The sequence below is a fragment of the Budorcas taxicolor genome, chromosome 22 (genome assembly GCF_023091745.1).
Source record: "Budorcas taxicolor isolate Tak-1 chromosome 22, Takin1.1, whole genome shotgun sequence".
NCBI lineage: Eukaryota > Metazoa > Chordata > Mammalia > Artiodactyla > Bovidae > Budorcas > Budorcas taxicolor.
The window spans coordinates 58075026-58099562 of record NC_068931.1 but is presented as its reverse complement, the minus strand read 5'-3'; the positions used below and the strand labels follow the sequence as shown (position 1 = coordinate 58099562).

General features: G+C 52.2%; 1 protein-coding gene across 1 annotated transcript in view; it reads left to right on the top strand.

The window, feature by feature from the left end:
• ALPK2 (alpha kinase 2) overlaps window positions 1–24327 on the top strand; it is a 141778-nt gene extending 117451 nt beyond the window's left edge. The window contains exons 11-13 of the mRNA XM_052660223.1: window positions 3509–3726; window positions 9692–9740; window positions 23525–24327. Of these exons, the coding sequence (XP_052516183.1) occupies window positions 3509–3726; window positions 9692–9740; window positions 23525–23741 (484 nt within the window). The 3' untranslated portion in view covers window positions 23742–24327. The remainder of the gene's footprint in view (window positions 1–3508; window positions 3727–9691; window positions 9741–23524) is intronic.
• Window positions 24328–24537: the final 210 nt, after the last annotated feature.

The window sequence follows — 24537 nt, the reverse complement described above, 5'->3', positions numbered from 1 at the left end:
TAAAAAGAATGAAGTAGGTTCTTGCCCCTCACAGCCAGCAGGAGTGTGAGACATGTAGGACAAAGCCCAGTGCGTCGAGTGCAAGGAGTTATGGGGACACGGGGGAGGGGGACACGGAGGAGGAGGGAAGAGGAGGGCGTCTAGAAAGGCTTCCAAGAGGAGGGCGTTGAAGAATGAGTCGGAGACTTCCGGATGGAGGGCAAGGGTGGAGGCTCACAAGCAAAGGGGGCAGCATGCCCAAAGAGATGAAGAGCCGTGAAAGAAGGTTTCCAAGGAGACGGGAAAAGTTCAGCAGATCTAGCGTGCTGGGAGGCAGAAAAAAGGGGGGCAGGGTAAGAGGTGGGAAGCCAGGAGGCCAGAATGCAGAGGACTTTAAATGCTCAGCTGATGAGCTTGGAACGTGTTCTCTTGGCTTCGGGGGTGAGGAGGAGGCAGGGGTTAACCAGGAGCTTTAGCAGGGCAAACGAGCCACAGAGCAGACACGATTAATTTTATCTTCAGAACAGTTTTAGGTTCACAGCAAAATTGAATGGAGGGGACAGATTTCCACACCCCATCACCTCCCCCGCCATCCATACCCCTCACCAGGTCGGAACGTCTGTCACAATGAATCTCCATTGACATAACATCACTGCAGGCCCACAGCGTACATTAGGTTGTGCCTTCTGTGGGCTTGGACAACTGTCTACTGATGCGTTATATGGTACCATATAGAGTAGTTTCGTTGCCCTGAAAGTCCCCTGCGTCAATGCGGCTCTTACAGCTATCTGCCTGGGGGCAATGGATGTCCAGGGACAAGGCCCAGAGGCTGGATGCGGTGAGACCAGTCTGCAAGTGGTTGCTACAGCCCCAAAAGGGGGCAGTGACGGTGGACTAAGCCTCTGGCATGGGGAGTTTGAGAGAATAGGCTTGCCTGACTTTCCGGGGGTAGGTGCGTTTAATCAGACTTACGGAAGGAGCGGGGCTTCCGTGATGGCTCAGCCATAGAGAGTCCGCCTGCAATACAGAAGATGTGGGTTTGATCCCTGGGGCAGGACGATCCCCTGGAGAAGCGAATAGCAGCCCACTCCAATATCCTTGCCTGGAGAATCCCATGGACAGAGGAGCCTGGGGGCCTACAGTCCATGGGGTCACAAGAGTCGGACACAACTTAGTGACTAAACAAGGAAAACAACATGGAGGAAGCAAAAAGGGAGAGGAGCCTGACGTGAACTTATTGTGGCTCAGCTGGTAAAGAATCTACCTGCAATGCAGGAGACCTGGCTTCAATCCCTGGGTTGGGAAGACTCCCTGGAGAAGGGAAAGGCTACCCACTCCTGGAGAATTCCATGGACAGAGGGGCCTGGTGGGCTGGGATAGGCCGCAGAGTTGCAAAGAGTTGGACACGACTGAGCCACTTTCACTTAGACAGGGCAGACGAAGCGGCCCCTTGAAGACAGTGAAGGCGGGGTAGACTCGTGTAGGTATATGGCAGATGGATCACTCTGCACAGGCACTCTGCACAACTGTCCAGTTGATTTTTTTTTTGTTGAATGGAAAGAATGCAAAGGTACAGTTGCCAATAGACTCTACAGATGTTGGACTTGGGGTAAATAAGTAGTTCAGCCTTTGCCATGTTAAATTTGAGACGTCTTTTAGACATCAAGTATAGATGGAGAGTCAGTTGGCTGGAGACGTGTCAGGATTTCAGGGGAGAGGTCTGGGCTGCTGATGTAAACGCAGAAGCTGTCAACTCGTAAACTGTATTTGAAGCAAGGGAATTTAAAACTAGAGAACTGAGTGCAGAGCAAGGAGACCTGTCCCAGGATGTGCCAGGGCGTAGAGGACGGGGGAAACGAGGAACCGGCAAAGCAGGCAGACAGGAAGTAGCCCGGCAAGCAGAAAGGAAACCAAAAGGAAGTGCGTTTCTGGAGGGCGGGGGAAGATGTCTTAGAAACAAGTGAGAGCGACTCTTCGGAGAACGAGTCAGATGAGGGCGGAGAAGGGGACTGCTCCGCTGGGCAACGTGGTGCCCCAGACCGAGGTTTCTTTCAGCAGAAAGGCCGCTTTGGGTTCAGGAGAGACTGGGAGGGGGAAAGGGTTGTAGGCGGATTTGGGTTTTGATGGGAATGGCGAGTCGGGGTGGAAGTGGGCTGCGGGGTCCGCAGGCTGTGGAGTCATCACAGCATGCCCACCGGGAAGGAGTCTGCAGGGGGACAGTGACGCAGGAGAGTGCCCCCCCCCGCCCCCGCCCCCGCCCCCGCCCCCGCCCCCGCAGGAGTGTCCTCGAGCCTCGGGAAGGGGCCGGGATCCAGGGCGCCGGTGCGGCGAGGGCTCGGGTGGCAGACAGAAGGGCTGGTCCTCGGGGGTGGGAGCGCGTGGTGGTGGCAGCTTTTAGAAGCTCTCTCAGCGTTTCCGGTTTCCCGGTCCAACCAGGAAGCCGGGTGCTCAGCGTAGAGTGAGGCTGGGGGAGGTTGGAGGAGGGAGGATCAGGCTTGGGTGGATTCCCTGGGGCGGTGGGATGGTGGGGCGGGGCAGGGTCTGACCGCCGCCCCCGCCACCCCACCACGCATCGCTGCTGCCTGGCCTCCCTGCTGCCTCTCCCGCCCCGGCCAGCCTCACACATGCCACCAGGGGTGCAGAGCGGCCCCTGTCGCATGCAAGTTTGATCTCATCCTCCTCCAAGACCCTCCAACGTTTCTCACCCCGGCTCAGTACAAAGGGTGGAGTCTCCCAAGTGGCCCGGGGCCCCCCAGTCCCGCCCCATTCCCTCCTGGCCACCACCACCCTCCAGACACGCCGCCCCTCAGGCCCCCGCCCAGAACCTCACCATTTGCTGTTCCTTCCACTTGGAATGTTCCTGCCGAGACACCCTCATGGCTCCCCCGGCAAGCCCCACCTCCTACAGGCCTGTCTGCTCAAATGCCCCTTATTTTCGAGGCCATCTCCAACCTCCCTAAATCAAATCACAGCCCACTTGGGCTGCCTCCTCCTCCCCACTGCTCTGGTTCCTCATAGAGCACAGAGCGCGCTGCACCTGTTTGCTGCCTGGCGCCTGCATTTAAATGTAAGATCCTTGAGAGTAGAGCTTCCATTGTATTCAGTGTTTTCTAGAAGGACATCTGGGAGGGAGACTGACACATAGAAGCCGCTGAGTGAATATTTGCTGATGGAATAAAAGGAAGGGTGGATACAAAGGTGCATATATGCTGGCTGGATGGATGCATAGTCACCTGACCCGTGGATCAGTGATGGACTCTAATGATGGCTATAAAAAGACATTTATTTCTACGGGAGCAATTAAACTCCATCGGAGGAAGAGTTTCTCATAAACTCTAGGAACAAATAAAAGGAACACACACCCCTTTTTCCCCCCCCCCATTAAATAATCACTGGCGGATATTTAGTCTACATCTGATGGAACCCGGGGGTTTATCCTGCAGCCCGCTGCTCCTCCCAGTTGGGTAGAAGGTCTCCACGTCTTTATTCCCAGACAACACAATCCTGCCCATGTTCTCTTTCCTTCCAGGATCATTCCTATTTTCCTTATCCATCGACCTGAGAATAATATCCCGTACGCAACCGTGGAGGAAGAGCTGATTGGAGAATTCGTGAAGTATTCCATCAGGGATGGGAAGGAGATAAACTTCTTGAGAAGAGAGTCGGAGGCTGGGCAGAAGTGTTGCACCTTCCAGCACTGGGTCTACCAGAAAACAAGCGGCTGCCTGCTGGTCACAGACATGCAGGGTGAGCAGAGCAGCTTGGCTTGGGTTCCAGAGGTGCTCTGGGTCTGGAACGTTCCTGGGGGCGGAGGGGAGGCGGAAGGAGCGATCTCCTGGGTGCAGACTGTCAGCATCTTCGCCAGCAGAAAGTGTTACTAATGTCTTATGAGAAACAGTGACAAAGGAGCCTGAAATTGACCCAGCCAATGGAGTAACAAAGTACACTTTAATAATTCATTCCAATTATAATTATTCATAATGCCTTCCCATTATAAGAGGTAACCAAAAATTGCTCTGTGTCCTCAATAGGCACAAAATCAGGAATACATGTATAAATCCACACATACCAAAAGATTAATTAAAATGTAAGAATTCATTTGTAATAGGTGAAAGGGTCTTTCACGGGTGCTTGAGATTTCAAGCTCCCCTGGTGAATTTAATTTACAGCACGTTTTCCATTTATACCCACCTCTTAGGGAATGCATTTGGTGTGTGAAATGGGGATGTCATCATTAGATTTCTCACAGAGAGGGCCCTGAGACGAGTTGCAGTTTGGGGTTTCCCCTAGACCACCAGCCTGCAGTTCACTGATTTTCTGGGAGGACTCATGGAACTCAGAAAAGCATTATGTTTGTGATTACGGTTTATTACAGTGAAAGGATACAGACTCAAATCAGTAAAGGGAAGAGGCGCTTGGGGAAGGGTCCAGGGGAGACCAGGTGGGAATTTCCAGGTGTCCCCTCCTGGTGGAGCCAGGGGTCAGTGCCTCTTCCTGGCGGGGAGGGGTGTGCATGGAGCACTGCCATCCAGAAATGTTCAGCCAAGATTTGTTTAGGGACCCATCACTGCTTGCCCGTGGGATGACCTCAGTCTCTAGCCTCTTCGGACAGTTTAAAAAAAAAAATTATTTGGCTGCACTAAGTCTTGGTTATGGAGTGTGGGATCTAGTTCCCTGATTAGGGATTGAACCCAGGCCCCCCTGCATTGAGATCATGGAGCCTTAGCCATCGGACCACCAGGGGAAGTCTCTCTGACTCTTACCAGAGCTTAGCAGTTACCTCCAAAACGTTGGGCAGAAACAAATCCTTTATTTAGGCCAAGTTCATCTTCTATCACACACAAATGTTCCAGTGCAAGTATTTGGGAGGGGACCCCAGGAAATGCTGGTAGGAGATTGAGGAAGTGTGGCAGGTGAAGGGAAAGAAAGTCGATAGGGCACCTGATACCCAGTCACCGCTGTGAATTCCTGAAGCTGAAGCCCGGTGGGGAAAGTCTGGGAGGCTGAGCAGGACAAGCTTCTCAGCAAAGATCACACTCGAGGAGCAGGGGTGTTTATACTGCGAGGGGGGAGGTGAACTCCCCTGGGTTTGCTGCCGGCACGTGGGCCAGCCCTGCTGAGTGCAGCGAGGGTGTGTGACCCGAGAAAGGCTCTCAGGCCAAGAGAGGCTAGTGGAGGCATGTGGGGGGTATAGCTATGCACACGCATGCAGGGAGGGCAATGGGCTGCCGCCCCAGCAGCTTCGGCCACGGGGGCCTCCCTTTTCCTTTCCAGATGACAATGCTTTAGGAAAAACCTGACCTATAACTGGGTACCTGCTAATGTCAGACATTGTCACACGCAAGGACCCTGAGCTCTGGAGCCTGGTGGGGAGGAGAGCCCCCTGCACCTCCACGTCCCAGCCTTGAGCGGGCCGCTCACCTTTGTGTCTCAGTCCTTTCCACAGCGGGTGGCTGTGAGGATTACGCGAGAGAAGAAGACATTTAGCACAGCACTGACACGGTGTTCCCTATTTTTAAAATCTTTTTGAAATAACCATAGGGATGGGAAGTTGCAAGACTGTGGAGAGGGTCTCCAGGTAGCCCTTACCCAGCTTCACCTAATGATAGCACCTTGCATAGCTATAACACTGCAGAACCAGGAGGTTGACATCAGCACAACGTAACAAGTCTACAGACCTAACTTGGAGTTCATCAGTTTTTGCCTGCTTTCATTTTCCTCTGTTTTTGTTTCGTCTTAATAGCTCTGCCAAAGAGACATCATGATCCCCATTTTACAGATGGAAAAACAGAGGCTGGGAGTTAAGGATCTAATCATGGCTGTCAGTCGGCTGCTAAGAGGGGTCCCAGACTCCAACCCACTCTTTTTTTATTTTGAGTGCCAGACATCCCTGTTTGTTTTTTAAATCGGAGTAATTGCTTTACAATGTTGTTGGTGTCTGCTGGACAGCCACAGGAACCCGCTCTAAGCATACGTGTGTCTCCTCCCTGTCAAGCCTCCTTCCCACCCCTCTACGTCATTGCACAGGGCAAGGCTGCATTTCCTGTGTATAGAGCAGCTTCCCACTAACTATCTGACACGTGATGGTGTGTTTACAGCAACGCCACTCTCTCTCTCAACTTGTCCCACCCTCTCCTTTCCCTGCTGCAGCATGCTATTTCTGAACCCCAAGCGCTCTCCACGAAAACTCAAACTTACAGATTTGCAAGGCTTCCCAGGTATCCCTTAATGTTGAAGGCTGCTGTGAGGGGCTCCGCTGAGGCCAGCCGGAGAGTGTGGTGTTCAGACTTGAAGGGGAGGCTGACCTGCAAGCTGAGGACAGCCCTAACCACTCACTCGTGAAGAGACGCTGCTGCCGTGCACTCAAAACATGGTCTTCAGACAGCTGTCTCACCCAAACTGTCCGCGCCACTCTCAGACTCGCCTGTGTTTGTCCTTCCGAGTTAAAAACTTTGTGTCAAATATGGTTGTTACACTGGGGAAAGCAGCGCTGGGAGCCTCGTGCATGGCCAATTTTGCTTCAGTTCAGCTCAGTCGCTCAGTCGTGTCCGACTCTCTGCGACCCCATGAATCGCAGCACGCCAGGCCTCCCTGTCCATCCCCAACTCCCAGAGTTCACTCAGAGTTGCGTCCATCGAGTCAATGATGCCATCCAGCCATCTCATCCTCTGCCGTCCCCTTCTCCTCCTGCCCCCAATCCCTCCCAGCATCAGAGTCTTTTCCAATGAGTCAACTCTTTGCATGAGGTGGCCAAAGTACTGGAGCTTCAGCTTTAGCATCATTCCCTCCAAAGAAATCCCAGGGTTGATCTCCTTCAGAATGGACTGGTTGGATCTCCTTGCAGTCCAAGGGACTCTCAAGAGTCTTCTCCAACACCACAGTTCAAAAGCAGCAATTCTTCGGCACTCAGCCTTCACAGTCCAACTCTCACATCCATACACGACCACAGGAAAAACCATAGCCTTGACTAGACGGACCTTAGTCGGCAAAGTAATGTCTCTGGTTTTGAAGATGCTATCTAGGTTGCTCATAACTTTTCTTCCAGGCACCGGTAAACAGCTATAGGGGAACCTTACATCACCTTATGGTGGCACGTGTGGTTTAAAGTGTCGGCACGGTGTCTCATAAGGGTGTTTTACTCTCTGCTACTGGGGAAGATTTCCATCATCTTCGCTGTGGCCCTAGGTAACACCTATTCTCTAAGCGAGTCCCACGTTTTATCGTTTTGCTGAGACTCTGGAATTAGGATTTTAAAAATCCCAAACAAACCCAAGCTCAAATATTGCTTTTTCTGACTCTTATTTTCTCCCTGGTTGCCTTCACATGGTGATGGGATTGTGGCGAGTCCTGCAGGTTTGTGGGGTGAAAGGTGAGCCTGCCATTTAGCCCCAAGGCCCGCAGGCACTGAAACCACTGTGATTCCTAAGAAGCTGTCAGCCTGATAATCCAGGGACTCAAATTCTGGGTTCTTGTGATACTGCCTTCTTCTGCCTTCCATCGGAAACAACCCATAGATGACTGTCATCCCCGACACGCTTTAATAACTGCACACCATAATCCACATTAGTGTCCTATAGAGACCCTTAATAACTTTGGTTGAATTGTTGGCAAATCATTAAGCCTAGTGAGAGAGAGGTTTCTTTTTGAAAATCATATTCTGTTTTTCCAGCATCGGTGACAGCTGGTAATTGTGGGACTCGAGGAAAAGCAATTCCCAAGCTCAAGGACCTTTTTGCCAAATGACTTTAAAATTGGACTTTTCTGCAGCTTAGAGCTGTAGTTTTTAAATAGAACATTTTCTACGAAACAAAATGTCCAGAGAGGGCTTTTGCAATTAGTGTTTTTCCTTCCCAAGTACAGTTCCTATGACAAAAACCACGGGAAGCATTTCTACATATGTTTTCGTTAACAGCTTTGAAAGCACGAGGCACATTTTAGTAGCCAGCAGTGAAAGAGGCTTTTAGAATGCTTACTGGCAGCCTCAAAGTGCAGTGTCTAACTCAGCTCCCAGGAAAGCGCGGCTCTTTGCTTCTATCTGACCAGCCTGAGCAGCCACGCGGCCTGTGTCTTCACCGCGGCCCAGGCAGGTGTTGCTGGATCAGAGCTCGAACCCTTTAGCTGTTGCTTTTCTGAGCCTCAGGGAGCAGTACTCCGAGGAACGGAGACCGTGGAACTAGGTTGCCATCCAGCCTGACCTTTCCTCTAGCCACAGCCTGGCCTGGCCGGGGCGAGTCAGGGGCCAGAGACGAGAAGGCGAGACCCAAGTGGCGTGGCACCACGGAGTCCACATGTGCATGCCAGGTCGCTTCAGTCGTGTCCGCTCTGCGACCCTGTGGACTGTGGCCCTCCAGGGTCCATGGACCCCATGCCCTGCTGTTAAGGACCGGCCATCAGGTGGCGTGGGTGAGATTACGGCAGAGGTCTGTGGAGCTGGAGCTGTACCCACAGCCACCACCCTACAGAGGAAGGAACAGGGTTGGTGTCTGGTCTGGAAAGGAGATTCTGGAAAGGCCGTAGGTCACCCACACTCTGGGCATCAGAGGACTGCCTTCCAGACAAGATGGTGCTTGAGAGAGAGGCACTCCCCACCCCCTCTACCCCACCACGGTGGAAGGCGGAAATCTTGCTCTTTTTCTCCTCGCAACACAGCAGGACTGTCATTCTGTTTGAATCCTCGGTTCCCGAGCCATTGTCCCAGCTGCTCCTGCTGGGGGTTGGGGGAGAGGAAGAAGGTTCCTGTGTGTTTAGGATTCTAACAAGGATGCCCAGAGCTCTTCACTGACCCAGGGTGGGATGCTCAGAGCTGTGGTGTTGGTTTGCTCCCCCCGCCCCGCCCAACCTCCGATGCTTTAATGCAGCGGCCCCCAACCTTTTTGGCACCAGGAACCAATTTCATGGAAGACAGTTTTTCCATGGACCAGGGGTTGCGGGGGTGGGGGTTGGTTTCAGGATGATTCAAGAGCATTATATTTATCGTGCACTTTATTTCTGATCTAATGCTACCGCTGATCTGACAGCTGGTGCTGGTCCATGGCCTGGAGGTTGGGGACCCCTGGTTGAATGGATAGAAGTTAGGAAAAGCATCAAAGGGTTAGACCATGGGTGACACATGTCTGCATCTCCAGTCCAGTGGCTAAAAAGTCTACACATAACTCAAGAGGTTTTCCCTGCATCTAAAGCTTGCCCAGATAAACCTTCTATCCTGAATCAGACGCTGTGTTTATGGAGATGGGAAGGTGTAGGTCCGGAGCCTGGCCTTGAACAGATGCCTGTCTTGAACCCTCTCACTATTGAACTTGGTCCTCCCAGGCCACACCCAGCCCACTTCCTGTTGGACAAGGGCTTCCACTCTCATTGAAGAGCACGGAATAGACCTAAGCCCACAGCAGAGCGTCTCTGGGGAGAGACCTCCAGGGCCGGTGCCAGGGCCCCTGCTCCAGCAGAGATGTGGACCAGGCAGGCAGAGGACAGTGTCCCTGGGTGTGTGCTTCGGCTGGCTGCCCCCAAAGCCCACCTTCCCTACTGTGGCCCCATAGGCTGGAGGCACACCTGGGATGCTGTCTGCTGCTACTGAGGGAAACAAGAAGGGAAGCGTTTCTGCGGGAAGGGACAAGACGGGGCTGGGATTGCCCCTCCACCCCGTGAATGCGTGGTCCCTCTCTTCCGAGGAGCCCCGGGTAACACGTGCTGTCTCTGCTCTCTGTTCCTGTAGGTGTAGGCATGAAGTTAACCGACGTTGGCATAGCAACAGAGGCTAAAGGGTGAGTAGAAAAAAAAAAAAAATCTAGTGCCTGTCACTCAACTCTGGATTTCCAAACACCGTCTGGCAGAGGCGATTTTGTGTCCCAACCATGGATGACAGATGCTCGTGGGATGAATTTTTTCACTTCTCTCACTTACCTAAAATATTGATGGACTTCATTCTCCCAAGGAGACACATGTGGTTTCCTAACTTTGAAACAAATAACTCTGAATATATTTCAAAATTAATGATCTGCAGGAGTGCCATGGGGGGAGGGGAATGCCAGCATTATTGGGAATTTTTTTTCACTAGGAATATTCCATTTTTCTACACTTAATATTTTGACTATTAACTTCTTTTAAAAATTTGTGCAGTTGAGTGCAGTGAATTCAACTTGTATATTTTTAATGTATTTTCCCTGCATGTGTCCTAAGTTGCTTCAGTCGTGTCCGACTCTTTGCAACCCTATGGACCAAAGCCTGCCAGGCTCCTCTGTTCCCGGTATTCTCTAGGCAAGAATACTGGAGTGGGTTGCCATGCCCTTCTGCAGGGGATCTTCCCGACTCAGGGATGGAACCCGTATCTTTTATGTCTCCTTACCACTAGTGCCACCTGGGAAACCTGTATTTTTCCCCTGTACTCTGCACCAAATACTGAGTATTTTAGGCAGCTCCCAAACTCCCATGGTGGTGACTGATTAAAGGGCAGATAACTATGGAAGGGCTGTGATTGATGACTGTGGTTGTTATCAATGGTGTTGATTTCCTAACTTCGGGTATCGCTTTGCTCACTATGGGGTGAGCAGTGCCCAGGTGGCCCTAAGATCATGTTTTACTGGGGTATCTCTTGAAAAAGTGGTCTCTCTTCTCTGCTTTGCTTGACCACCAGTGAGGAGAAAGCTGTCTGTCTGTGCTCCTTTGTGAAAATAGAGCTCTGGGTTGGAACTGCCGGGCTTTCTCCCACTGCTGATGTCCCCATGGACTAGGACTGTTTGTAAGGAGGGGACACGGGGTGGGGGCAAGTGAGCTTTAGAAGGGTGGCTTGTGTTTTATGAGGCTCTTTCATGGTTCAGGCATGACGAAGCCGACAGATCAGGAGACAGTCACCACTGAAGAGAGTTTGTTACTCAGTTCCCGAGAGGAAGGGGCTTGCCAGACCATGGCGGGGGGCCACACAGGGAGGCCCCAGGGTCAGTCAGGCAGGAGGAGAGGAGGAGAAAACCTGGGCGAGAGCTTGGACTTGGGTCGTCTGTAAACTTCCGGGAGGCTCTGGGGTGTGGGGCTGGGTGGCGTTGCCTGGTGCCTGCCCTGTGGTGACTGGGGCAGGGGGCCCAGAGTGTGAGACCCGGTAGAGCAGATGGTGGGAGTGGGCTGCAGGCTGGTTAGCTGGCCTATGTGAGGTGTTCTAGAAGGCCAGTCATTGTCTCTAGGAATTGGCTGACTCTGGCAGGGGGAGCCGCCATAGGGCCTGCAGAGCTGCAGATCTCAAAGCATCAGAAACACAGACGATTAAACAGCAGAATTGACATAGCTCACTCTCCTACAGCTGGGAGCAACGCATTTACTTAAGCTTTCTGGTGATTTCAGACCATTGGCATCAGCAGTCCTTTAACAAGTACAATTTTCAATTAGTGTATGAAGGATGGAGAGAACAAGGGATTTGAGAAAAGTAGAAAGGGGAACACTCTTCTAACCTCCAGATCAACCAGTCTGATTCATGAAGTTCTCAGCAACTACACAGAAGCTTTCAATCTGGCTTTAGAACAAAGCAGCAGCTTGACTGTGTTCCTGCTCAGGATAATAGCATTTTGCGGTAGAACGATCTCCGTGCTGCACCCCCACTGCTGACCTGTCTACGAGTCAGGGACATGGGTCCTGGCCATGGGGTTGTCAAGAGCGTATGTCGTGGGGGGTGGCTATGATGTAGTGAGAGCAGGGGAGCAGGGATTTTTTTTTTTTTTAAAGACTTGGGTTCAGATTTTGGTCCTGCCACCTGCTTCTGATTTTCCTATTGGTAACCTTGCTTCTTGGCATCATAGACATTTGTCCCCAGTGATGAAAGGGACGACAGGGCATCCTGGTTTGCCCAGGACAGCATCTTTTCATGCCTGCCATCCTAGCATCCCGTCTAGTTATTTGTCCTGAGCAAGTTTCCCTGCTCAGAAAATGGACAGTGCCCCTATTTATTTATTTACAAAGAGATTTTCCCGGACCTCGGAAGAATTTCCCGAGTTAGAGCCTTCCTTCACAGGCTTCATGTCCTTTGTAGGGTATGGCAGATCCAGGCATCACGCAGACCTGCTTTGAGTGCCGGGTTCTTGTCTCACCGGCTCTGTGGACGTGAACCCTGACGTTCTCAAAGCCACTGAGGCGCACAGATGGGGACCCAGGCTGGTCCTGAGAATCCCCTAGCTCATCTGCATCCCGTCCCTGAGGCTCAGCACGTGCTTGATAAACACTGGGTCTCCTTCCTCAGCTCACGCCCCAGCCTGACCTCAGAGTAGGCGAATTCCATACCATTACTTGGAACCACTTTCCACCAAAACAAACCAGAAACCTGCCCAAGAAGTTTCAAAAACTAAGACAAGCATAAGAGGGATGATTTAAGATGTCTTTTAAAAAGCATCTTAACAACTTCCAGGAACCTGGGCCATGTATATTTTTTTTCTCGTAATTTAAAAAAGAAATTCAATCCCTTTGGTTTTGTTCTCAGCTTTAATGTGACTTATCTGGCCTGGGACAGCTGCCCAGCACCCATTAGAGCTGAGAGCTGGCACCCAGTGCAAAATGTCTCTTAAGTGTTACTTATTGCCTCCTCCCTGAAGGGGGGGGGTGGGTGGGAGAGAAGGGAATTCTGAAATGTCTAAGAAATATTAGCTATTAGGGGTATTAGATCATCTTGTCCATTGTGTCTTTAAAAACCTTTTATTTAAACTTTTGCAGTCACTATTTTTTTTCTCTAAAGAAATGTTTCTTAGCTCAGCTTGAAAAAACTAACAAAAGAGGAATCTTCTCTGATCAGAGTACAAGGCGTGTGGTTTGGGAGATCTCTTTGGAGGTCCCTGGGGGCTGTGTCCATCCTGTCTTCTTTCTTCCCAAGGATAGAGCAGGAGGTGCAGGGAAAGGGGGCTCCCTGATCACAGGCTGCAAGGGGTCCCTTGGGCCAGGAGGCGAGATTCTGCTGAAGGAACTCGAGGAAAAGTCAGAGCTGCAGAAGGGTGCCTGGGCAGTCAACGTGAGAGATTCAGGGAAGGGTTTCAAGCACAAAGGCAGCGTAAACAGACAGAAGTCCATGTGGGACTTCTGTCGAATCGGGGAGAGAAAGGCTGGGGAGCCTGGCGGGTGTCAGAGGCTCCAGAGAGCAGGTAGACGTGGCCAGGCCCCAGGCTGCTGCTGCTAAGTCACTTCAGTCGTGTCCGACTCTGTGCGACCCCATAGACAGCAGCCCCCCAGGCTCCCCCGTCCCTGGGATTCTCCAGGCAAGAACACTGGAGTGGGTTGCCATTTCCTTCTCCAATGCATGAAAGTGAAAAGTGAAAGTGAAGTCACTGAGTCGTGTCCAACTCTCAGCGACCCCATGGACTGCAGCCCACCAGGCTCCTCCATCCATGGGATTTTCCAGGCAAGAGTACTGGAGTGGGGTGCCATTGGCACCTTCTCTTTATTCTTAGCAAGCCCCCACGGCTGGCTTCATGCATCCGTGCATCTGTGCGGCAGACGGCCAGTTTGCCTGCTCTACTGAAGCCTGGGGACAGGCACCCCCATCCTGAGAAGCAGTGCTTCGTGTGGGCATTGTTACACGTGTTCTTTCAATCATGTTGAAAAGAACCCCAGACGTGGGCGGGAGAAACAGTGACGAGGCAAATCTGACTTTAACAATGATCAATAATACCTTTAAACCAGAAGCTTAAAAGGTCTCCTAATTTAGGCTCCACGCTTTCTTGGCTGGTGGTCAGGATCTTTTGCAGAAAGAGAAACTACTAGCTCATTAAAAGAAAGTCCCTAGGTCTCAACCAGAACCATATATTTGGCTGTAGACACCTCAGTAAATGAGACCTGACTTATTCTCTTGTTTAGTGATGCCAGGAAGTGTGAGAGTATTTTAAGATTGCTTATAAAAGAAAATAGGGAACCATTATGACTTATTCCGATGCAACTCCTTAACACTGAAGCATGGAATATTCTCCTGGAATACTTCATACCCTGACACTCCTTCAGCAATGTGAGTACCAAAACTTCATGTTACAACGTGTGGCATGTCGGATTGCTTCAACATCTAATAATCCATCTTCTAGGCAGACCAAAGATACTAACCCCACTGTCGAACGTATTTCTGATTTGAAAATTGCTCAGCCATTTAGAGTTCTCTGCAGGGCGAGAAGGAAAAATGCCTAATTCCATAATATAAGACTCAGAAATTTAACCTAATCAAAGTCCGTGTAAACCAACACCTGTTGGGAACAGAGCCGCAGCTGTCTCAGTGGGTCCTGCAAACGCGCACCTGACCCCAGTCCGCCCACTGTTTCTGGGGAGAAGGCAATATTGCCATCCAGCCAGCAGAGGGCGGCAGAGCCAAGCTTTTGTCCTCTGTAATCTCTGCCCCAAAGCCCGCTTCATGTTGGTGAAAGACAAAGAACAGAACCCTGGACAGATTTCTTCCGAGGCAGTGAGCCTTGAACTAAACTAGGGTTGCTATAAATAGGCACAGACGACCCCCTCTCTGTGGCCACCAGGCCGTCAGCCAGTGTCAGGCCCGCAGGATTGTAGCGTGTGTCAGTCCCTGACCCGGGAGCCTGGGCTGGGCAGAATCACAAATGGCTTGTTCCTGCAGAGGGGCAGCCGTGGGGGGACAAGGCCCCCGTATCACGGCGGACGCACGGTGAGGGCAGTTCCCTTAGGGAACCAGGCCCTCCTGGTGTCAGTGTGACGCCCCGTGAGCCATGGAGCCCGAAAAATCAGCACAGCCTCCCGCCCTCCAGCCAAGAGCAGCCCCTGGGGAGCTCTGCATTTGGGGGTGATGCCACCTGGGGGTGCTTAAGCCAGACTCAATCCCGAGACACCCCGGTGCCCAGGGAGGAAGGGCCGAAACGAACTTGTGGGCGGAAGGGGGTGGGCTCTGACACTGGAGAAACAGGCTGAGAACAAGCTTGGGGGTGTGGTCACATGGGTAATGGGGTCGTGTGCTGTGTGTGTGTGTGCACATCGTGTGCTGCGTGTGTGTGTATGTGTGGTGACTGGGCAGACTCTCTACTGCAACGCGTGAGTCTGCCAGGAGGGGGAGGAACAAGGGGCTCAGATCAGACTCCCCTGACCTCGTTGCTCTGTGCAGCAGGCCGCATTGCTGTAGATCCTGGTGGTCTTGCTGACTCCCCAGCGCCAGGCTTCAGAGGACCAGCCTCCCAGGCCTAAGGGGCCTGGTAAAGGCGCTTTCACACACCTTGGATACCAGACACCTGCCACTGGGTCCTGCCGCCATGGTCTCCTCCTCTGGAAAGCAGCCTGAATCCTGTCTCAAATCCGATCAAGCCCTTATGTAGCAGAGCTAGGTGGCCAGCGTCTGACCTGTTTGGCTAGTCTTTGCCATCAAGGTGGCCTGGAGGCCCGACAGGAACACCTATTTTCACAGTTTTTTTTTTTTTTTTTTTTTTTTTGCCAGCGTTAGCACGAGCAGTAGTCCTAGTGTGTGTTGAGAGTCTCCTAGGCTGAGAAGTCAGCCAGGAGGACCCAGACTCCATCCACAGAGCGGGAGTAACTTGGCAGTCCAGCAGCCTCCCCCAAAAGCTTGTAAAGGACCGCGGAGTGACTGGAATTGGACCAGAGGGCTCCGCCCCCTCCCCAGCTCTGCTCACTAGTTACCCCACTGCCCGGTCCCTAGGCTCAGGACCAGAGGAGCACAGCCAGGCTCCTCGTCATTTCCAGATGCAAAGACAAGTCTGCACGGAAAGATCTGGAGAGATTGGACTCGAGATCACCCCCGCAGATCAGTGGGTGGATGCTGGAGGGGGGTGGAATGAACCAGGAGGAGGTGATGGCTAAGAGAGCTGGGGTCACAGCGCTTGGGCCAATAGGGCTGGGTGAAGACCAGGACTGTCTGGAAGGAACTCGCGGTGTCTCCTGGAGGGTCTAAGCAAGCAGCAGTGATGCGGCTCTGGTTTCGGGGGTGGAGGAGGGAGCTGCTGCTGGAAAGAGGCGTGGGGTGTGAGTGGGTCTGAAGGCTGCGGGGAAGGCGCCTGGGGCGGGGGAGGGGGGAGGGGCGTTGCAGAATGCAGGCCGAGCGGAGGACGTGCGGAGAGGATCCCCACCCCGGGGGGCTCCGGGGCCTGCCCCAGGAAGCCCTTCCGAGCCCTTCCACACAGGCACCTCGTGAGCGCGGCTGCTCGCCGGCCCCACCAGCAGCAGAGAACCAGATGGGGGGCGGCTGCAGCCCCTTTTCCCCTCTGAGCTTCCGCTTTTCCCCCAGCCGGGGTTGGGCGTCAGGGAAGACAGTGCCCGGGCTGGTTTCCATGGAGGCAGCGTGGCTCTTGCTCTAGCAGCGGCCCGAGGGAGGCTGCGGAGGCGCCAGAAGGGCAGCGGGTGGGGCGGCCCCCGAGGGCAGCAGCCGGCCTGCGTTCCCAGGGGCGCGGGGCCTTCCCGCCTGTGTTCCCAGGGGCGCGGGGCCTTCCTGCCTGTGTGGCCGTGAGCTCAGGGACAGCCGGGAAACCCCGGGCCCAGGAGAAGCAGGAATGACCCCCGGAGGCTCTGACAGGCGGGGGACGGGGTGGCTGGACGAGGTGTTTGTAGGGGGTGGGTGCTGAGGTCCGGAGGGAGGAGGGCAGCTTGGAGACCAGCGCAGGATGCAACGCCTGGGAAACGGGTTCGGCTCTGTTACACGCGTGTGTGCCCTGTGCTTACTTGCTCAGTCGCGTCTGACTCTCTGCGACCCCGTGGACTGTAGCCCACCGGGCTCCTCTGTCCATGGGATTCTCCAGGCAAGAATACTGGAGTGGGTTGCCATGCCCTCCTCCAGGGGATCTTCCGGACCCAGGGATGGAGCCCAGGTCTCCCGCATTGCAGGCATATTCTTTACCGTCTGAGCCACCAGGGAAGCCCAAGAAAACTGGAGTGAGTAGCCTTTCCCTTCTCCAGGGGATCTTCTTGACCCAGGGATCGAACCCCAGTCTCTCGCATTGCAGGCTGATTCTTTACCAGCTGAGCCACCCATCCGCAACCTCAAAGAAACCAATTTTACAGCAGCATTTTTCACAGATTGCCGTTGTCAAGTAATCTGGGGAAACCCTGACTTGGATAAATAAAGGTAGTGTCTTCAGTGTGAGACTTCACAGGGTCTTTACAGAGCTGAGGTGTAGTGTATTTCGAGTGCCCAAGGAGGCAAGGGGAGAGATTATATGGCATTTTTCATAATATTTACACCAGATTTTTTTTTTTTTAAAGCATCTTGTGAGACCCTAGGAACATACTTTGGGAAGCACTGACTTCTCACAGGATGAACAACGTAGTGTGGCTTATGACCTTCTACAAGTGGCCTCTGGCCTCAAATCTCCCCAGGATGCCTGCTTTTGCTCAGAACATTCTCTGAACTTTCACCCATCCCCTCGCCAGATAAAGCAGAGCTGTTAGTCCTCCGCGACAGCCTTAGGACCCACCAGGCAGTGGGGGGAAAATCCTATCCCTGCTTTACGTAGCCCTTTATCACAGCATAATATTTTTTAATTTGTTCACACTTCTATTTCCTATGCAAAATAGCCAGCTCTCTGGAAAAGAGCCACGACCCTTTATTTAATCCTGTTTAACGCCCTGCGATGTCTGCCAGGCAGCTGTTGCCCAGTGAAGAAGCAAAGGAACACACGTGAAGACACGGAGGGTGTTGCTGGAGCGGCAGGCATCGCTAGATGGCTCCCGTGGGCTCCCCCTGGTGTCCCTCTTACTCGCGGGCGACAGTCTGTTCCGCCTGTTTGTACATCCAGCCCTGGTTTCGTTTCACACACAGACGCTCCCCTGCCTCCAACTAGGGGTTTATTTCAGTTCTTTCCCTACATCCTCAGCCTGCGTGTCATGTCCTCCTGCTGCTGCTAAGTCGCTTCAGTTGTGTCTGACTCTGTGCGACCTCATAGACGGCAGCCCGCCAGGCTTCTCTGTCCACGGGATTCTCCAGGCAAGAACACTGGAGCGGGTTGCCGTTTCCTTCTCCATCCTGTCCTCCTAGCCGTTCCTTAAAAAATTAAACCCTTCTTCAGAAAGGCTCTCAAACTAAAGCCTCTGTTATAAATAGCTCTGGCTGGCTTCTAAAGGGGTTACCAACCTGTGGGAATTTTCTGTAGGTTTTTCTTGTCTCGCCAAATCGTCTTTAGAAGAGTCCTTTATCAAGCCCGACAAGAACCTTAATTTCTTCCCCTCAGCCAGGGGTGGGGGTTTCTGCAGCTTGGCTCCGCCCCTCTCCCGTCTCCGCCCCTCTCCCGTCTCCGCCCCTCTCCCGTCTCCGCCCCTCTCCCGTCTCCGCCCCTCTCCCGTCTCCGCCCCTCTCCCGTCTCCAGGTGTCTGGAGGCAGAAGATTGCACAGGGAAGTCCTGCTAAGTAGGAGAAGCCGGCTCTGCTGTCGACTTGGTATGAGCCTGGAAGGCCGCACCATCCATAATCAACATGAGAAGAAAGAGGAATTGTTTTTAAGCAGGAAGTCAGCCTAGCATGATTCCTACACATAGGAAGTGTTGAACTAATCTGTGTAACCCTCAAAATGCTAGCCAAGCAAATCCCGCAAGCTGTCAGGAGGATCAGGCACCACGATCAAGTTGGGGTCATTCCAGGGTCACAAGCATGGCTCAACATATGCAAACGAGTCCGTGTCAGACAAAAGACACATGATCATAGATGCAGAAAAAGCATTTGATAAAATTCGGTATCCTTCATGATTAAAAAGAAACTCTTGCCAAAGTGGGTGTGCAGGGAACACAGCTCAACACGTTAAGAGCCCCTTCACGACAGACCCACGGCCGGCACAGTACCAAATGGTGAAGCGCGGGATAAGGCTGTGTGGAGTACAGGCAGGACATAGGAATAAACAGCTTCCTAGCTCCTCTGGAAGCAGATCACGACAGAGTGATGTTTATGAGGAAATGTCAGGAAAGAAATGTCAGGAGTGAAAGATATCTGTGTTCCAGTTTAAAGATGTTTCTGAAGTTGAGGATGATGTGAGATCATTCGCACTTTGGTTTATCTCCTTGCTCCTTCAAAGGGGACCCTGGGCCAGTGGCATCAGCGGGAGTTCAGAGCTAGTTATTAATAGAAACACGGGATTTCGGACCCCACCCAGACCTGCTGAATCCAAACCAGCATGTGAACATGGCCCTTGAGTGATCTGTATGCCCCACTTCCATCCAAGGGGCAAGATATTTACGAAAAGACTCTCTCGGGTGATGTGCAGCAGAATAATTGTTCCATGCCTGGAGATCATGAGAGAAGATGGATGAGCTAAAGTGACGGACAGAAAATTATACTGATTTGAGGATAAGGATAAAGAAGATTCAGTTAATAAAATTCAATAGGACTAAGGTGTCTAAAAGTAGAAACGTGTGAGAGAGTTCTCAAGTGCAAGGCTATTATTTTTTCCTTGTGTTGGATTTCTTGGGCTTCCATGATGAGTCAACCACAAACCAGGGAGCTTGAAACAATAGAAATGCATCCTTTCCTGGCTCTGAAGTCTTTAAGTTCAGAATCGGGGCATCGGCTGCGCTGGTTTCTCCCGGAGCCCTGAGGGAGAGGGTCCCCTCCTCTCTGCTTGGTCCAGAGTTTCACCGTCCTCGGCATTCCTTGGCTTGCAGGCATGCGGCCCCCGTCCTGCCTGCCTTGCCCCTTGCTGCTCTCCCAGTGTGTCTCTATCTTCTCAATAGACACCAGGAATATGGGATCAAGGCCCCGCTCTTCCCCGGAATGACCTTATCTTAATGGCATCTGTGATGCCACTGTTTCCGAATAAAGCTCTATCCTGAGGTTCTAGGAAGGACATGACCTTAGGAGGGTACTGTTTACCCCACTACATCCATCCCACAAGAACAACAGTGGCGAGTGTCTGCCCCGGGAACCTGACAAAGGAGGTATGGTGATGAGAGAGGTGTGGCCCCCCCAGTGCCGAGGGGGGCGTTTGGCACACACGGCCGCCGGTGGACCACAAGCAGGAGAGCCTGTACTTCTACCTCTTGGGTGTACACCTGCTTGCAGTGATTGAACTCATGTCCTTTGAAAACCTTTGGGTTCAGCAGTCTAAAAACATAAAGAACATGGCCCATTTTTCCCCTAAGCAACTAAGTCTTATTTTATTTTTTTGCTTACTTTTCTCCTAAGAAACTACATCTGAGAGAAAGAGGTCAAATAGAAGCCCAGCATCCCTGGCTGAGATAGAGACCAAATTGTAAAAGGAGACAGGCTTTTAATCCTGCAGATGCTGCTGCTGCTAAGTCGCTTCAGTCATGTCCGACTCTGTGCGACCCCATGGACTGCAGCCTACCAGGCTCCTCCATCCATGGGATTTTCCAGGCAAGAGTACTGGAGTGGGGTGCCATTGCCTTTTCGGCCTGCAGATGCTAGGCAGCAAAAATAGATGAACTGAGATGGCTAGGGATGGGACATCCTGTATTACCCGGGAGGCCCAGGTGAGGGTCCAAAATTAGATGGAGAGAGAATGGGAAGTTTAGCAATGCGATCTGGAGACGCCCTGGGCTGAGGTCAGTTAGCTCTGAGGATGGGGCCAGCATCCATTCATCCGTCCCCTGGACCTTTATTGGAAAGCCACCCCCGACAGGTATTCTGAGCATAAACTAGTGTCCTGGGAGAGATCACAGTCTGTACACAGAAGGGTGTACCCTGAATTCTGAGAACTGGTTGTAGTTCTCACGAGATAGAAGGAAAGTTTGGAGAGATGTTGTCTCATGGTGTCAGAGGGCCAGGGAGGCTCCACAGACATGCACTCAAGCTGGGGCTTGAAAGGAGCTGGGGACTGAGTAAGGGGCTCCTTGGTTGAGCACAGCTGCTTTCACGCTAGAGTCATGCCTTGCCTGCACGTGGCCTTCTGCAAATAAAATCAGCCCCAGTCTCTGATGCCTATTCTGACTTTCCCCAAGGACTCTAAAGAAGGTTAGAAATTCCTGGGAAGATAGTGGGGCTCCCGGGGGTACTCAAGAAGGCCAACAGAGCTGGGCTGCCCAGAAGTTCAGCTCCTCTGTTCAGACTCAGCCATTTCCCATTTCAGGGGTGGGAACCATTATATCGCTATAAGGGCTTGCTTGTTACACAGCATCACACACTTGGCTGCCAGGTTGGGCTGAAGTGACTAGCGACTTTTCTGGGAGGTCACGGTATGAATTAGTGATTCTTCTCTGCAGAGAGTAGGTGTTGTCAGTGTTTACAAGCAAGCCTCGAGACAGCCTTAGACAGATGACTGTGACTTGTTTCCAACGTGCTTAAGGAGGGAAGCTGCCCTTGGCTTTGATCATTCCAGTTTGGGAAGCTCAGTTTATCAGCATGAGACAAGCATCCCATCTGACAGTCACAGGTCCGGGGGACCTTGCATCCCTCCAGGGGATGGATGTTCAGGCATGATGGAAACTCAGGCCGGATGACATGGTTGGCAGTGGCATTTTTTTTTTTCCTACCCTGCTAGAGTCAGCACCTGTCTTGGGCTGACTTTTCTTCCAATGGAGGAGTTTGGCTTTTAAAAACTGAGTCATTTTTTCACAAGAAAATAGACTGTGGGCCCCCAGGGAGGCGGGGAAGAGCCAGTCCCCCGACAGGGAGGAAGAAGGGGCAGGCTGAATGGAACGACTCACTGATACTTCAGCTTCAGAAATAAAAAGAAACCTTTCACGCCCCGAACAGCTTAAAACCCAGCTTGGATTTCCTGGGGAAGAAGACACCAGACCAGCCCATTCATTTCAGTTTGTTGCCCTTTATGGTTTCTGCCCGCAAATGGAGGAGGCCCAGCTTCTTGAATCGTATTAGCTACAGACTCAGCATGAAGCCAGCCCTTGCAGGCTTCCTTCTGCCGATCTGTGTTTGGCCCGATTAATCAGACTCGGCCAGAACTCACTCACACCCAGCAGGACCAGTTCCCTAGATAGGCAGCCTGTGCGGTCGCCCAAGTCCCCACTCTCAGAGGGGTGCTGAGCTTCGCTTAATGCACGTGCGGCTGTTGTCATCTTGAAAGTCTTAATTACTGCCCAGGGAACCTGTGTTCTCAGTTTGCACTGGGCCCTGTGAATTGTCGATGGTCTCCTATGCCACCCACGCCCCTGCCTCCCTCAGCAAATCTCAGATCTTTCCATCTCAGCTCCAGCATCGCCTCCACACAAAGCCCCCACCAGCTGCACCAGTTAGAACACTGACAATTATAACACAGCCTGGCTGACATCAATGGAATAGCATCCTCTGCGTGTCATGCGCTGCCCTGGGTGGTTTGTATGGATTTTCTCCTTTCATCCTCCTCTCAGCAGCCCTTCAGCCCGCTCTTGCTGGATCTTCGGGGTCTGTGGGGGCCTGGGGACTTGTCCATCCAGGAGGACACTCACCTCCCACAATCGAGTTGTGAGAGCGTAGTCTTTGACGATTTGAATATGAAATGTCCCAGCTAAGAGGAAGAGCCTAAGTTGTGTCTGACTCTTGCAACCCCATGGACAGTAGCCTGCCAGGCTTCTCTGTCCATGGGATTCGCGATCCCATGGACAGTAGCCCGCCAGGCTTCTCTGTCCATGGGATTCTGCAGGCAAGAATACTGGAGCGGGTTGCCATTTCCTTCTCCAGGGTCTAAATTCAATTTCTTCCAGCTGCAAAGTTCCAAGATGTCTTCATTCAGAACCTCTGGGTGGGATGGAGGGGTGGTTCAGATCACCAAGAGGTCTTCAGATTTTTATGGAGATGGTCCAAGCACTGGTCACTCCAACTAAAAAGCAAAGGGCTGTGTATGGAATCTGCAAAAATGGCGCTGATGTGCCTAGCTGCAGGGCAGGAATAGAGAGACTCCGATGTGGAGCATGGACTCGTGGGCACAGCAGGGGAGGAGAGGGTGGGACGGACTGAGAGCGGAGCGCGGACATGCATACACTGTCTCCTGTAAAAGAGCTCATGGGAAGCCGCTGCTCAGCTCGGTCACCTCAGCTCCGTGCCCTCTGGTGACCTGGAGGGGAGGATGGGGGTGGGTGGGAGGGGGGATAAGCATATGCTCACGGCTGATTGGTGTCCAATGGCAGCAACCAGCACACCACTGAAAAGCAATTATCCTCCAATTAAAATCTTAAAGATGCTGACACAGCAGGAACGGTCAGCCCCTAGGACATCTGTCTCATCACAATCTTCGGTCTTTACTGCCCACGCCAGTGGCTTGCGGTCTTTACTTCACTGCACAGCTCTTGTTTCTTCTATCAAGTCGTGTCAACCACTGGCCGTTCTGGCCTACGGTGGGAATAAATATGGGCTTCCCAGGTGGCGCTAGTGGTAAAGAACCCGACTGCCAGTGCAGGAGACTTAAGAGCCGCAGGTTCGATCCCTGGACTGGGAAGATCCCCTGGAGGGAGGGCACAGCAACCCACTCCAGTCTGCTTGCCTGCAGACTCCCACGGACAGAGGAGCCTGGTGGGCTGCAGTCCATGGGGTCGAAGGAGTCGGATACAACTGAAGTGACTTAGTATACACACACACACACAGATAAAATATATTTTCTGCACACCAGGAGTTTCCCCATTGAAATGTTTCTTTTAATACTGGTGAAGGGTCCTGATTTTTTTTTTTTTGAATAATTGTTCCCTTCCACCCAAACTCACAGGTACAAAGGATTTAAAGGCAACTGTTCCATGACCTTCATTGATCAGTTTAAAGCCCTCCACCAGTGTAACAAGTACTGTAAAATGCTGGGGTTGAAGTCGCTTCAGGACAACAGCCAGAAGCAGAAGAAGCCGAGCGTCGGGCGGAGCAAGATTCAGCCCAGCACCCCAGCTGTGAAGAAGGTGGCCTCCAGGAGCCCAGCAGAAAAGAAGAGCTAACGTCCCCTGTTAACTAACGGTCACTGGCTGGCAGCGCACTGCCTCGTGGGGAGAAATCTAAAAACACACTGGAGGGAACGCACAGCCTGCAGAGTGATGTGACCGTCTTTTTCCCTCCCGCCTGTTCTCGGAGCTGCTTCCAAAACCATCACCTGCTGTCTTCCCTTTTATGGTTTATCACTTGCTGTCTTCCCTTTTATGGTTTCAGAGCCGGCTTGGCGACCAGACTTACAGGAGACTGGCCACTGTCAGTCTCAAAGAATTCCCTCTTTGTAGCCTTTGCACGCCCTCACGTTATGTGTCTGCGTATCTGTACGCAGTTGCCATATGGCGGACTTGCTCCCCTGCAGACTCTGTCCACAGCCCTGTCCCTTGCCAACTGCCTTCTAACCTCGAGGATTCCAGACGCATCCAACTGCCACATTGACAGAAAATGTGAATTCCGTCACTGGGCCGAGCTGTCGCACTGATGTGGACGATGCTGTTGTAGCTGGAGAGGGCTTTCGAAACGTCAGGCCATTTCCCATCAGCACTCACACATCCCATTATAACGTTCTGTTTAATTAAACTCATCTTTAGATACAAAGTGTAAGACGCATGTATTCACCCAGACACTTGTTCTTCAGAATGTGTGCTGTATTTGGCCTTCCCCCAGGATTAGTAATTTAGTACTTTCCTCATATGTCTACTGGAGCACAAACTATTTTCATCTGTGTTTTCTCCCTGTTCTTATAAGCACTGCTTCCAGGTTAATGCACTTCCTACCTTGCTTTCTAAATCTAAGGGCTGCCTGCCC